The following is a 14207-nucleotide window of genomic DNA, read 5'->3' on the forward strand; positions in this document are numbered from 1 at the left end:
GTCCACAAAAATCATTAAAAATTTAAACATCCAAAACCAAAACACTCTCCTCTCTCCATCTGTCTCACCTCCTCTTAATCCTCATTTGCATCTCTCTCTCTCTCTCTCCCCTCAATTGATTTTCCTCTCTTTCCAACCCGTCTTTGAACAATCTCACCACCAAGCCTTGCGGTCAAATTTCGTGAGATGTTAAAATAACTCATTCCTACTCCTTTACATCTAAAAAGAGAAAAGATAAAAACTTTTTTTTTTTTTTCAATTCACCACCAATCACTTCTCCACAATATTTCTATAAATCCAACTACAGAAACATGTAACTTTTTAAAAAATGTTTGATTTTATCATTTTTTGATGATTTATTAAACACCATTTCTTCCAATTTTTTTTCGTTCATATAAATATTTTTGTTAAATACCCATTTCTTCATCACCTTTAAAAAAATGTATACTCTCAACTCTCAATCTCATTTCCATTAAGCTCTTTATCTTTCGCACCTCACACCCAATGATGGTGCACAACCTCAAATCAACTTCAACAATCACAAAACCTTTTTACCCAAAAAAATAATAATAATATATATTTAAAAATCACAACAACTTCATATTAACAAGAAACCCAAATGGATTCAAATAAATGTTACAATTTTAGGTGGGAAAAGAGTTGGAATGATTTTTCTTAATGTCTTGCGGAAATTTGACGGTGAGATTCGATGGGGGAGATTGGGAGTGTTGCGGGTTGGAAAAAGATGAAAAGTAGGGAGAGAGAGAGACTTCAATTCTGTCGGTTTTGGTTTTTATTTCTTTGTTGACTTTTTTAAACACGCGTCGTAATCGCCGTGCACTGTGGCTGATCGGACTGTGAGCAAAAAAAAAAAATCTCGGAATAAAACAACCCGAGAAGTACCTAACCTAAAAAAGTCGAGAAAATGTCATAAATATTGGAATATTTATACTACACGAAGTGTATGTTCAAAAGAGATTTTTTTGCTCCACAGTCCGATCCGCTCGCAACTCCACAGGCCGCGACCGTGTTTAAAAAAGTCAACAAAGAAATAAAAAAACCAAAACCAGACAGAATTGAAGTCTCTCTCTCTCCCTACTTTTCATCTTTTTCCAACCCGGCAACACTCCCAATCTCCCCCCACCGAATCTCACCGTCAAATTTCCGGCAAGACATTAAGAAAAATCATTCCAACTCTTTTCCCACCTAAAATTGTAACATTTATTTGAATCCATTTGGGTTTCTTGTTAATATGAAGTTGTTGTGATTTTTAAATATATATTATTATTATTATTTTTTGGGTAAAAAGGTTTTGTGATTGTTGAAGTTGATTTGAGGTTGTGCACCATCATTGGGTGTGAGGTGCGTAAGATAAAGAGCTTATGGGAAATGAGATTGAGAGTTGAGAGTATACATTTTTTAAAAGGTGATGAAGAAATGGGTATTTAACAAAAATATTTATATGAAACGAAAAATTGGAAGAAATGGTGTTTAATAAATCATCAAAAAAATGATAAAATCAAACATTTTTTAAAAAGTTACATGTTTCTCAGAGTTGGATTTATAGAAATATTGTGGAGAAGTGATTGGTGGTGAATTGTGAAAATAAAAAAAAGTTTTTTATCTTTTCTCTTTTAGATGTAAAGGAGTAGGAATGAGTTATTTTAACATCTCGCCGAAATTCGACCATAAAGGCTTGGTGGTGAGATTGTTCAAAGATTAAAAAAGAGAGAGGAGAGAGAGAGAGAGAGAGAGAGAGAGAGAGAGAGAGAGAGAGAGAGAGAGAGAGAGAGAGAGAGGTGAGGAGGTGAGACAGAGAGAGAGGAGAGTGTTTTGGTTTTGGATGTTTAAATTTTTAATGATTTTTGGACACGACCGTGTAGCTGCGTGAGCAATCGTGGAGCGTCGGACACGTGAGCAAAAATCTCTTTTATTCCTTTCGAACAGGGAATGTAAGGAAGGCTCACCTGACGCTTTCTTCCAATATATAGAAAGACAAGGGACATCACGGCCACTCTCTAGATAAAACCGGAAAAAAGTTTTGCCACTAATGTTAAAACCCGAGGCATATTAGAAGGCCTTGACATAACTCATTAAGGCCACATCAGAGATGTCTAGGTTTAACAGTTTAACTCATGCTCTGTCTGAGAGATGAGCCTAGCTTACTCGATGTTCCATGTAGGCTAACCATGAGTAATGTTGGTAAATCCGAAATAATTTCATATTAGAACGGACGTTTATATAACCAAATGGATCTTTGGTTTTGGTTATGATATTTGACTTGCGTGCAAGCTTCTAAGTGATAAGTTCATTAAGACAGGTCAACTTACAAGGCAAACCCTTCAAAATGGATTGCTTTGAAGTCTGATTCTATATGTGCGTTGTTCACATTTTGAATCCACTTCATTCAAATTTCCACTTCACTTTTCGTTCTTTATATACCAATATTTCCCACTCCTCACTAACTACATCAATTCAAAGGACAAACTAGTTAATCTGTTGATCTTCGAAGTACCTATATATATATATGGAAGGTCTCATCCCTTACATCTACAAACTCATCATCAATAATAAGACTCGCGGAAAGCATGCTCGTAGTTGTGAATCATGGGTCGTCGACCACTCATCAGCCTACACAAGACTTATAAGTCATCATGATGATTCACTACAATTGGAAACACATGTACCTCCAGCTCCCTCATCCTTGATCAAATTTGAAAAACCTCAAACAGTGAACAAATTCAGAGAAGAATTTTGAAGTGCTTAGTTATTGCTTTATGTGATTAGTGAGTACAACTGTCACAGTTAGTACTTGTCAAGTTGTTTACATTGTGGTACTCGTAATGAATTTGCTAATGGTTTGGATGTGTTGAGCTTGGTATGATAAATAACACACCAAAAGGGTGATTTAGTAACGCACTCCTTTTTCACTTAGTAACGTTTTTTCACCATAACACACTTACTAACGTTTACAAAGCGTAACTATGTAAATTTTTCCGTTACTTAATTTCAGATAATTATCAGAATTAATTTTTCACGGTGAGCTAACACATTGATACCGTTAGAAAAAACAAATCACAAAAATAAAAGACAGTCCAAAACCGCACTCATCTCTCTCACTTTCTCACTTTCAGAGGGCCGAGATGTGGATAGCTCAAACCTAGACAACCTGATCTAAAAAGAATTGATGGTAAGTTTTTTGTCTTCTTGTTCTCCTTCTTCTTCAATTCTTCTTCTTCTCTTTTTAGGGTTTGGAAAATTTAAATTTTTTATTTTCGCTCCTTCCTCTTGGGTTTTTTTCGTTATTAGTAAATATTCTTCAATTCTTTTCATGACTTGTTGTCATTATTTGCGTTAGGTTTAATTGGATTTCAGATTTTTGTTTTAGAACGAGGTAGGGTTTTGTCAATGGTACGCTCAACAATACCATATCGGCTTCTCCTGAGAGAACTTCTCAATCTACTTTGGTAGATGCTCCACATGCTCTCTTACAGGTTGATGTTCTTGATCCTTAAACAAACTGTCAAGCATGTTTACCTACAAGGTCTCAATTGGATGGCGAAGAGCAAGCTCATGATATATCAGCTGCTATTTCAGTTAAAACCCAAGGTTTTACTACCCAAGGAATACATAGTAACTTGACGAGTAAGCAGCAAAGAGACGTAAATGGGAATTCAGATTCGGCAGAAGCTAATGGCCTTACTAGTGGTAGCGCTGAACCAGCTAAAAGTGATGGGTTGAGCTCTCGACCATCTGGTTGGACTGCTGAAACACTAGGCTTGAATGCAGTGCGGTCTGGAAACTCATCACATGGTTCATTGAATGGTTGGTGTTCTTGGTCCTCGAACAAAATCTGGAGCATGTTTACCTCCAAGGTCTCAATTGGACGGCAAAAGTAGATCTCATGATGCGTCAGATATCATTTTGGTTGAAGCACAAGGCTTTTCTACTCCAGGAATGGATAATAACTTAATGAGAACAGACAACCAGCAAATTGACTTAAACTTGAATTCGGATTTGGCAGATGCTAATGGCCTTCCTATGGATAGCAATGAACCAGTTAATGGTTTGAGCTCTAAATTGTCTGGTTCACCTGCAGAAACAGTAGACTTGAAAGCGGTGCGGTCTGGAAACTCATCACATGCTTGGGAGTCATTGAATGGTAATGACACTATGTCGGCCCCTCTGGAAAGGACTTCTCTGTCTACTCTGGAAGGTGCTTCACATGCTGTCTTAAAGGATGATGTTCTTGATGCTCAAACGAAGTCTGCAACATGTTTACCTACAACGTCTGAATTGGATGGCAGAAAGAAAGCTTGTGATGTGTCGGCTATCATTTCTGTCGAAACCCAAGGTTTTACTGCCCAAGGAATGCATAGTAACGTAACGAGAACATGCAACCAGGAAATTGACTTAAATGGAAATTCGCATTTGGAGGATGCTAATGGCCTTGCTGATGGTAACATTGAACCCGCTAAAAGTGATGGTTTGAGCTCTGAACCATCTGGTTGGACTGCAGAAACACTAGAGTTGAAAGTGGTGTTTTCTGGAAACTCATCACTTGATTGGGGATTATTGAATGGTAGTGATACTATGTTGGCTTGTCAAGAAAGGATCTCTAAATCTACTCTGGCAGATGCTTCACATGCTGTCTTACAGGATGTTCTTGATCCTCAAACAACGTCTGAAACATGTTTTCCTACAATGTCTGAATTCGATGGCGAAAAGAGTCGGGATATGTCGACAATCATTTCAGTTGAAATCCAAGGTTTTGCAGAGCCTCCTCAACCTGCCTTAGATGAAGCCTTGATTGATGTAGGTGTGAATTCGGAAACTTTACCATCTGAACTTGCTGGTTCGAGTGGCTTGATTGGAAACTCATCTGGGAATTGTGATAATCTTCCAAAAGAGAATCAAGGATGGGATTTTTCAGATAAGAAATCAGAACAGGGTCCTATAATTAAGTCAGAATCACTCGAATGGAGCAATGAATTACCAGTTAACCAAAAAATGCGTTTTGGTTCTATCGCTGCATTTGCTGCTGAAAAACCTGTGTTACCTTTTGAAAAATGGAGAAATGATCCGTGTGTTGTTAACAGTTCTGCTGCATATGTAAGTACACATACTATCTCGGAATATAATCTGGATCCAGACTCAAAACCTTCTTGTGGCTCAGCCAACCCCCCAAAGTTGAGTTGTGGAGGACCAGCACAAGAAACAGTGACCATGGATTTGGTAACAGCATCAGAGGGAAATGAAGCAACTAATTGGGGAATGTCACAGCGGGGAAATGTCAATAATGGGTTGGGTACACCAGCTGGAAACACTGCCATGCGGCGAAACTATCAGGAGATTTATGAAAACAGGTATTTCTGAAAACACTGCCAGTACGGTGATAGTACGGCGAAACTATCACCGTACTGGAAACCTTACAGAACCCAACTGTGCTGGTATCACCGTACTGGAAACCTTACAGAACCCAACTGTGCTGGTATCACCAGAGGGGTTATTGCAATGAAGGAGGTTTCTGTCATTTTCGACATCCATCTATGTGAGAGTACAGAACTAAACAGAAGAATTGATTGAATGGTATCCGATTTATTGGTATCATTTTAGTTAAATTTTTATGTTATTATCCGTTTTTCTAACGATTTGTTGTCAACTCAATAATTTTAGTCTACGAAATAGAAAACCTTGCTATTCCACAGAAATAAAGGATCACTTTTTGTTCAAAAAATAAAAAGGAAAGGAAATACTTTATTGGTCCTAGTCTTAGTTTGCTTTCTTTGCAGCTTCCATGTTAACCATTGCACTTATGTGTCGTGTTAATTCTTTAATTTTTTCTGCAGTCCACTGATCTAGATGTTTTCTGTTCATAAGCCTGTTTAGATAGATTTTGAAGATACATGGCCTCTTTTTATGAAATATACATTTTTGTTCATGAAGCAATGCAAGTAGAAGTTTTGAATAACAAATCTACTGCCCAAGTATTCATGAAATGACTCACTTTGTATTCATAAATTGCAGCACTTGCATTTGACCTTTCTTGAGGATATTTTTTTTTCAAAGATGGGCATGTTGCCAAGCCATATGTCATGGTTTTGTCTAATGGGTGTTGTTGTATTGCGTTTCACATTTTAGGGATTTGTCTTCTAATGATCTCATTGGACCTGTGCCTAAGCTTAAGGTATTTCATATAACATCTCTTTGTTGCATTTAAAAATCTTCTAATAGTCTATAGTCAGCAAAAATTGGAATGAGCGGTCTATAGGGTAGTTAGCGAGAATGTGGTTGGTGATAGTAATTGCTTCTAATGTATTATAGTTGCACAAAATTACATGTGATGTACACATCATTTGTCTTATTAGAGGATTAATTACATGTGATGTACACATCATTTGCTTCTAATGTCTTATTTGTCTCAAATCTGTTTCGTTCTTGAGTTATTTCCTGCCACCGCTTGTAAATATGCCCTCCCCTTCCTCTTCCTTTTAATTACATAGGGTTTGGTAATTTTTCAGTTGGATTAATTAACTTCTCTCTCTCTCTCTCTCTTTGGATTAATTCTTCAGTGAGGGATTTGCTCAGTTTGTTTCAGTCCAAGTTCGATTTGAGTTCTTTGCAAAAGGTCACGATTTTTTATTTTCATTTGTGCATGTTCTTTGAAGCGAAACTACTATCTTCTCTACAAGGGATATGATTTTAGGGCTTATGATATTTACTTTTACATAACAATCGGACATCAAAATTAATTGTTTTTTTGGAGTTGTTAGTTCTCTATTTCCGGTTTGTTGCTTTAATCGGATATGTAATGGGTATGCTCTATTATATTATCCACGACATGGCGGTGACTTGACCGCAAACATTTTACGCTTTATGGGCGCCCTAAAACTATCTATACCACATGGTGTGTATGCTTATCTTATAAAAGAATGCACCCATATACGTGTGGATTGGCCGGTGTACAAGTTCACACTCACATGACCAAAAGTGGTCATGGGATGACTTTACTATTAGCCAACAAAGTTATTATTCATGTATGTTTCTTGTGGTAGTCCGGATTCGCACGCGAGAACTCTTTGATAAAATGATTGTTAAGGATTCTATCTCGTGGGCGATTATGATTCGCGAGTTGTGTTGAGAATGAGTATTTAGAAGCACTTACTTTGTTTAGATATAAGCGGATGGGATACCAATATATGAATACTATGCAGTTTGAACTCTTCTTTTTGAGTCTCCTGGATTGTTTGTGGAAATGCATTTTTGTGGTTATTATCCGCTTTATATGTTATTATCGTTAGTATATCTCTATGGGTTTTTTCAAGTAAAATGATTGTGGTAAGTAAACTAATCGATGGTGTTAAAATTGATTTTGAGAGATCTTTTCTTACATGTCATTATTTGGACAAATATTATCTTGTCGTCATTGTCATGGACCAACTTCGAGTGTTTGTATTTTTCTTTAGTATTTCCTTGTCAAATTTGTTTGGTGGCTTTGGTAGATCTCACTAGTCTTTGGATCCAATGAAAGACTCAAGGTAAATAGAATAAGTTACTTACATTGTGTTATAACATATAGAAATTGTTTCAAATTACAAGCCTAGTAATCTTGGTTTGCAGCGAGCTTAATTAATTAAATACTTAGTTATGGGGAGAATATTCTGCCTTGAACTACCTAGGCTGATTTATATGGATGTCACAAAAATGGATTTTGGCTTATGTTTTTTGTCATTCTGAACTTCATTTATCCGAAGTGGTCCAACTTCATCGATAGTGCTGTTCACCTTACCCTATAGCTATTATAGCCTACTTCTCTTCCAATTCGTTATCAACTCAATTACATTCATCTTTAATTGCAAAAACACAAACCTTTCATATTTTTTTTTCTCCTTGTCCCTGTCCATGTTGTCACAGTATTATATTTCTTTCAAAATGCTAGGTGTTCCATTGACGTAATATGGTTTGTTATGAATTATTAAGATAGGTTCTTTCTTTTAAATTCTCCACAAATGTACTGTGACAATGAAACTGGTGGCGTGTGAAAAATTGTTAGGTATGAATATGTTACTTTAACTGAGCCAGGAGATGCCAAGGCAAATGAATGAAAAAAAGGCTGGGAAAGGAATGGTCATCCAGTCAAGCTATGTATGAAAGCATAAAAATTGTTGAAACCTAAGTAAGATGGACATTTCATATCACCCCCCCCCCCCCCAAAAAAAAATCTTCCCCACTCCGCTTATGCCCCCATTGGAATGTAGTATACTAGTGTATATAATTTATAGTGTCTTTTTTATTCGAGGATTGGTTATTTGACTTAACTGGCATTGGTCGAGATGGTTAAGTAGCTGGTTCTACGAATCAATATATATTTGAGTGGCTAGTTCTACTTAATCAATATATTATTTGATTTTCGAGGTTATGGCCGAGATTTATGTATATGAAATGTTGAAAATACAGATGAGACTTTGTCGAAATTTTTATGTCTTTAGTCAAGGTGTCTTACAAGGTTATAGGGTTTTGGGGCATTATATAAACTTTCATGTCTATACTATGCTTCTATTGCTACTAGCTTGCTACTATATTCTCTTTTCTGAATTCTGTAGTTTGAGTATAATGAGCTACTACTTAAGAATAGGATATAAGTATATATTTATACATATTTGTTTTTTACTGCCTGACTTATATTTTATATATTTCTATTGGTGTATAGGATGAAAGGGACTTTTCTGATGATACCATTTCAAAATCATCCCCTGATGCTTCCAACTACTGAAGGTGCTAGTTCTATACAAATGACGTGAGAGTTTGAGTTTAAGGACAAGTCCCATTGATTTGGAAAATAGTGAGTATTTCATTCATGGCAAGTCCTATTTATGAAAGATGTTTTGGTGATGTTATTTTAATAAAAGTTTATGTGATTGGATGTATTTGTGAGATTAATTTCTTGTTTATGTTATGGATGATTGTAGAATACCGAATAAGTGGGGGCATCTTTATGCAGGTTCAGTAGTCTCCCAAAAAGAGTGGTTTTGGGGGAAATTATTTTTTTACATATGAAATAGTTTTGTAATAGTGAAAACCGTAAGTAAGCTTTTTGCAATGAGTAACACTTATGAGGCGCAAAAAACCGTTACCAAAAAGAAAATTAACCGTTACAAATTTTATAAATCGATAACACAAAAAAGCGTTACTAACTTTATAAAAGCGTTCTCGATGTTAGAAAAGAAAACACAAAAAAGTGTTACTAATTTTATAAAACCGTTACTAATGTTAGAAAGGAGTAACACAAAAAAAGCGTTACTAACTTTATAAAACTGTTACTGAATAGTAATACAATTGAGCAAAGAAAACCGTTAGCAAATATTTTCAGTTACGGAAAAAACTGTTAGCAAAATAATGCTTTGTAACGCTTTTAAACCGTTACAAATATTTGTAACAGATTACCCACGCCCAAACTGTTACGGATAAAAAGTGTTACAAATATTTTTTGTAACGGTTTTTGACTGTTAGTAATAGCCTATTATGGTATAGTGGTCATTTCTAAGCCAAGGGAAATAAACAAACTCTTGGGAATCTTCCCGTTAGTAGAAGATGAACCCGGGTTTCTACGTCTTGACCACTACTCTGAACTTACGCTAAAATTTGTGTGCGGAATGTGGCCTATAGAGTAGAGCAATTGATCTTGGAATTGCGGTGATTTGCCATCATCATTCTCTGGAAAAGGCCTTGGCGATTGCATTTCTTCTTTGGGAAGTCATTTTGGGAAGTAAGCATCTCTTCTTGGCGAAGAAACATCCCACGATACTAGTGTTCATGTGCCTCAAGGCTTCCATGGGAGTGTTGATTCGGCGCATGGTAGCCCCTCATTAAAAGCGATTAAAACAAATGAAGGAGGAGGAGGGTGCGTTATCATGCTCAATGTTATCTCTAGCTACTGGGTCCCAGTGGTCCAAAACACAAGTCTCGAAAATTTCAAAATTCTCGAAAGACCTTGTTTCAATGAAAGGAGTAGCGGACTGGAACCCTAAGTTAAGCATAAGCTAAGTAACAAGTACAAAGAAGAGGAGTCGACTTTGTTTGACGCGGTCGTAAGAATATGGCCCGTGAAATGGACCATACTGAAAAGTGTTCTTCCTTTCTGGAGGATCCACGGCAGTGCAAGAAAGTCTTGTTCACGCCGGGGCGTCTTTGAAGTTCCAATGACGCGTTTATGCGCCCGACCATTGACGGGCGAAGTTGGTTACGTCTGGCGAATCTTTGGTACACGCAGCTCGAGCGATGTTGTACTCTCCCCGAGAAGCGTGTCAAACATCAAATCCCTCGTAGTTAGATACTCACGACAATAACGAGGGGTCGGACTATCGAGTTTATTGGAATCAATGTTTGTATTCGATATTAACTCCGGTGAGTTCACGTTCCAACCCATCCGCCAGAATCCAAATTCATCTCCCCAAAACCTCCATTGTTGTAAAATTTCAACACTAAATCTTTGGAGTCTTGAAATGGAATTGATGCAATAGATATTCCCACTCTCTACTAGCAATTTCCTCGTGAAAAATGGGTGAAACATCCCTGAATTGTAGAGATTTTCGAAATTTCTCTCAACTGTGATTCTCCTTCGTGCTGCCATAGCGCGGTGTAGATGATATTTTGAGGGTGGAAATAGCTAGGATTGTTGGAGGAGATGGTGCTGGAGGAAGGGGATTCAATTTGGTGGAGTTTGGCCCGCTTGCGCGGGTTGAATTCACTGCTTCCTAGTCGCGCGCGCGAGGTGTTTGTGGTGGAGACCAAGATCCGGATTTTGAGGGGGAAGAAATGAGAGGGGTGGACGCGTGGGTGCCTCGCGCATGGGTTTTGTAAATGTATCCGTGAATTTGGGTCGGGTCAAATTTTTGGCCCAAGCCCAAATGAATTCCAAAAATTCCCCTTATGTCCCGAAATGTTCCAAAATTTCTAACGTGGAAATTCGATTCGTTTTAACTCCAAATTGAACGGATGAGATATCAAAATGATCGGCATTAAAAATGCCATCCACTAGAATATGACAAAATTACATTTAAACTTTTTTTTTTTTTTTGTTTTTATTTATTTACACTTTTATATACAAATGTACAAGTCGAGAGGAACGTGTCAACAACACCGGCAGTCTAAAAGAAACAACATATCACAACAGCTTAAATCAGGCAACTTTCATGTCGGCCTGGGCTTAACCCAATCCAGCCGACCGGTGAAACTTTAACCTTTATGTTTTGGGGGCCTAGGGTTCGGGGGCGGTACCATCCCCGACCAACGCGTGCAATGGTCTAATAATAATATTACCCTTAGTACATATGGTATAGCCTCAAACCGCCTCAAAACAATCCATAGAAAACTCGATCGGGTCGGCTCGGTGGAATCCATTGCCCGCATCGAACTAGGAAATGTCCGATGTTGCATATCCGCGACTCTCTTTGGGCACCACCGGGTGCTAAGGGAAAAATAAAAAAAATGAGTATATACATGTTGAGTCTTTTTACGCCGATCTTCAAGACGAATGTGAGTCTTTTAACGTCAGATCCTCAAGACAAATGTGAGTCTTTTAACGTCAGATCCTCAAGACGAATGTGAGTCTTTTAACGTCGGATCCTCAAGACGAATCCCAACCCGGAACAACGGACGACGGCACGAAGTTTATCCCCGCCGAAATGGTGTCAGACAATAATATACCTTATACCGGCTCATCTTGGATAGAAGATCAAGACCTGGACAGAAGTGTTGTTGACAATTCATACACCACCCCATCCTTCGTGCACGTCGCTTTCGAGCAAAAGTACTACGACCATTACCAATTCGAGATGGGTGAGATTTACACCAAATGATGAGTTGGAGTTCGCGAGGAAGAGAATAGAAAAGGGAGGAGAATGAGGGATTTGAAATTTTTGGTACCTATTGTTTTCCAGGAGGCACGTTTGCTCGATTATCAGAAGACATTTATACTCAGTTCTGAAGTAGAGTTTTTGAGGACTATGGTTCCGGCGCTTGCAACCACACACTCTAGGGATTTTTAGAAGAGAAAATAGAAGAGGGCTCGGCTACCCAAATGGCGTACTGTTCTTGTTTAAATCATATGGAAATAAGTACACCAGCGAATCTATTAGTCAATGTAGACTGGATCATTGAGAAGAGTCTCTTCAACATCTGGAGAATGTAACTCATGATAATGTTTAAGGTGTTGGCCATTTACTTGAAATTCGCTATCATCATTTACGTTTTTCAAAGTGATAGCCCCATAAGGGGTGACAGCAGAGACAGTGAAAGGACCAGACCATCGAGTTTTTAATTTTCCTGGAAAAATGTGTAATCTTGAGTTGTACATCAAAACTTTTTGACCCACTTTGAAATCTTTTCGTAATATGCTTGTCATGCACTCTTTTCATGTTAGCTTTATAGGATTTCGAGAGATCATAAGCATCACTCCGAATTTCCTCAAGCTCATTTAACTGCAATTTTCTCTTTCCGCCACATTGGTATTATATAATTTAGGCTTTTGATGGCCCATAGAGCCGCGGTGCTCAAGTTCAACCGGCCGGATGACAAGGTTTTCCAAAAAACGAGGCGATAAGGAGACATCCCTATAGGTGTCTTAAAATCTATTCTCAGTATGCCCACAAGGCATCGGATAATCGTAGAACCCGATCTTTTCTAAATGGATTGACAGTTTTTCAAAATGGATTTGATCTCTCTATTAGAGACTTCTACTTGACCAATCGGTTTGAGGATGATACGGAGTTGCCACTTTGTCGCGTGACTCCATATTTCTTTACTAATGATTCAAAAATTTTATTGCGAAATGTTTTCCCCATCACTAATTATAGCTTTTGGAACACCAAATCGAGAAAAATATTTTCTTTTAGGAACAAAACGACCGTTTATGATCGTTAGCATGACATGCCAATGCCTCAATCCATTTTGACACGTAGTCAACTGCTACTAGTATGTATAGGAAGCCATGAGAATTTGGAAATGGACCCATGAAGTCGATGCCCCATACATCAAAGATTTCGACAATTAAAATGGGATTTAAGGGCATCATATTTCGTTAAATAATCCTCCTAGTCTGGCGGCAGATTGCATGCTTGCTTTGCAATGCTCATGTGCATCTCTAAACGGTGTTGGCCAATAAAATCCACATTGTATAACCTTGGCGCGGTTTTCTTACCACTAAAATGACCACCACAAGATTGTTCATGGCGAGAAGGATAACACGTCGGTGTGTTCCCGATCGGGGAATGCAACGGGCGGATTAGTTGGTCGAAACAATACTTGAAGAGGTAGGGATCATCCCGAAATAAAATTTTATAGTGGATAAAAACTTTTTCGGTCATTCTGAGACCAAGATAAAGGAACTTCCTTGGCAACTAAGTAATTTACTATGTCGGGCGTACAAGGGGACGAAAAATAGAGTACAAAGTGTTCATCACGGAAAGGAATCGTAGATAGGTTCGGTATCGATATCAACATCACGCACAAGTCGTGATAAATGGTCCGCATGACCACATTTTCGCAACCTTTTTTATCTCTAATTTCGAGTAAACTCTTGCAAAAGGAGAATCCATTGGATCAACCTTTGTTTTGCATCTTTTTCGCTAATAGATAACGGCGTGCGCATGATCGGTGTAGACAATAGTTGGAGAACCCACTAGGTAAGGACCTAAACTTATCCAAAGCATATACAACGGCGAAACTCTTTCTCGGTGGTGGTATAGTTACGTTGAGCATCATTAAGGGTTTTACTCGCATAGTAAATGACAACTGGCTTATCTTCTTGGTGTTGCCCTAGTACAGCTCCAATAGCATAGTTGCTCGCGTCACACATTAATTCAAAAGGTTTAGACCAATCAGGTGGTTGAATTATGGGAGCGGTAGTTAATGCGGCTTTTAAAATCTCAAAGGCTTGTTTGCAATTGAAACTGAAATCAAAAGTGGCATCTTTAAGCAGGAGATTGGTTAAAGGTCGAGCAACCTTTGAGAAATCTTGAATAAATCTCCTATAGAAACCTGCGTGTCCTAAAAATGCACGAATGTCGCGAACTATTTTTGGTATAGGAAGGGAAGCAATTTTTTCTATCTTAGCTTTGTCGACTTCGATTCCGTCCTTTGAAACGATATGTCCTAAAACTATTCCTTTTGTAACCATGAAATGGCATTTTTCCCAATTAAGAACAAGG

The 14207-nt window shown here is 37.9% G+C and overlaps 1 protein-coding gene across 4 annotated transcripts; it reads left to right on the top strand.

The window, feature by feature from the left end:
* The first annotated feature begins 2949 nt into the window (after positions 1-2949).
* Positions 2950-6617, top strand: LOC147487093 (uncharacterized). 4 transcript variants are annotated; one of them, XM_086572795.1, is made up of 4 exons: positions 2950-3190; positions 3359-5366; positions 6142-6187; positions 6573-6617. In XM_086572795.1, the coding sequence occupies exons 2-4, from the start codon at positions 3823-3825 to the stop codon at positions 6573-6575; spliced, it is 1593 nt and encodes a 530-aa protein (XP_086428921.1). In that variant the 5' UTR covers positions 2950-3190; positions 3359-3822; the 3' UTR covers positions 6576-6617. The 4 variants fall into 4 exon arrangements, 3 of the variants coding, with proteins under 3 accessions (XP_086428921.1, XP_086428923.1, XP_086428922.1); XM_086572797.1 differs by having other exon boundaries at positions 3376-5366; XM_086572796.1 differs by having other exon boundaries at positions 3389-5366.
* Positions 6618-14207: the final 7590 nt, after the last annotated feature.

Source organism: Coptis chinensis, chromosome 7, assembly GCF_015680905.1.
Source record: "Coptis chinensis isolate HL-2020 chromosome 7, ASM1568090v1, whole genome shotgun sequence".
NCBI lineage: Eukaryota > Viridiplantae > Streptophyta > Magnoliopsida > Ranunculales > Ranunculaceae > Coptis > Coptis chinensis.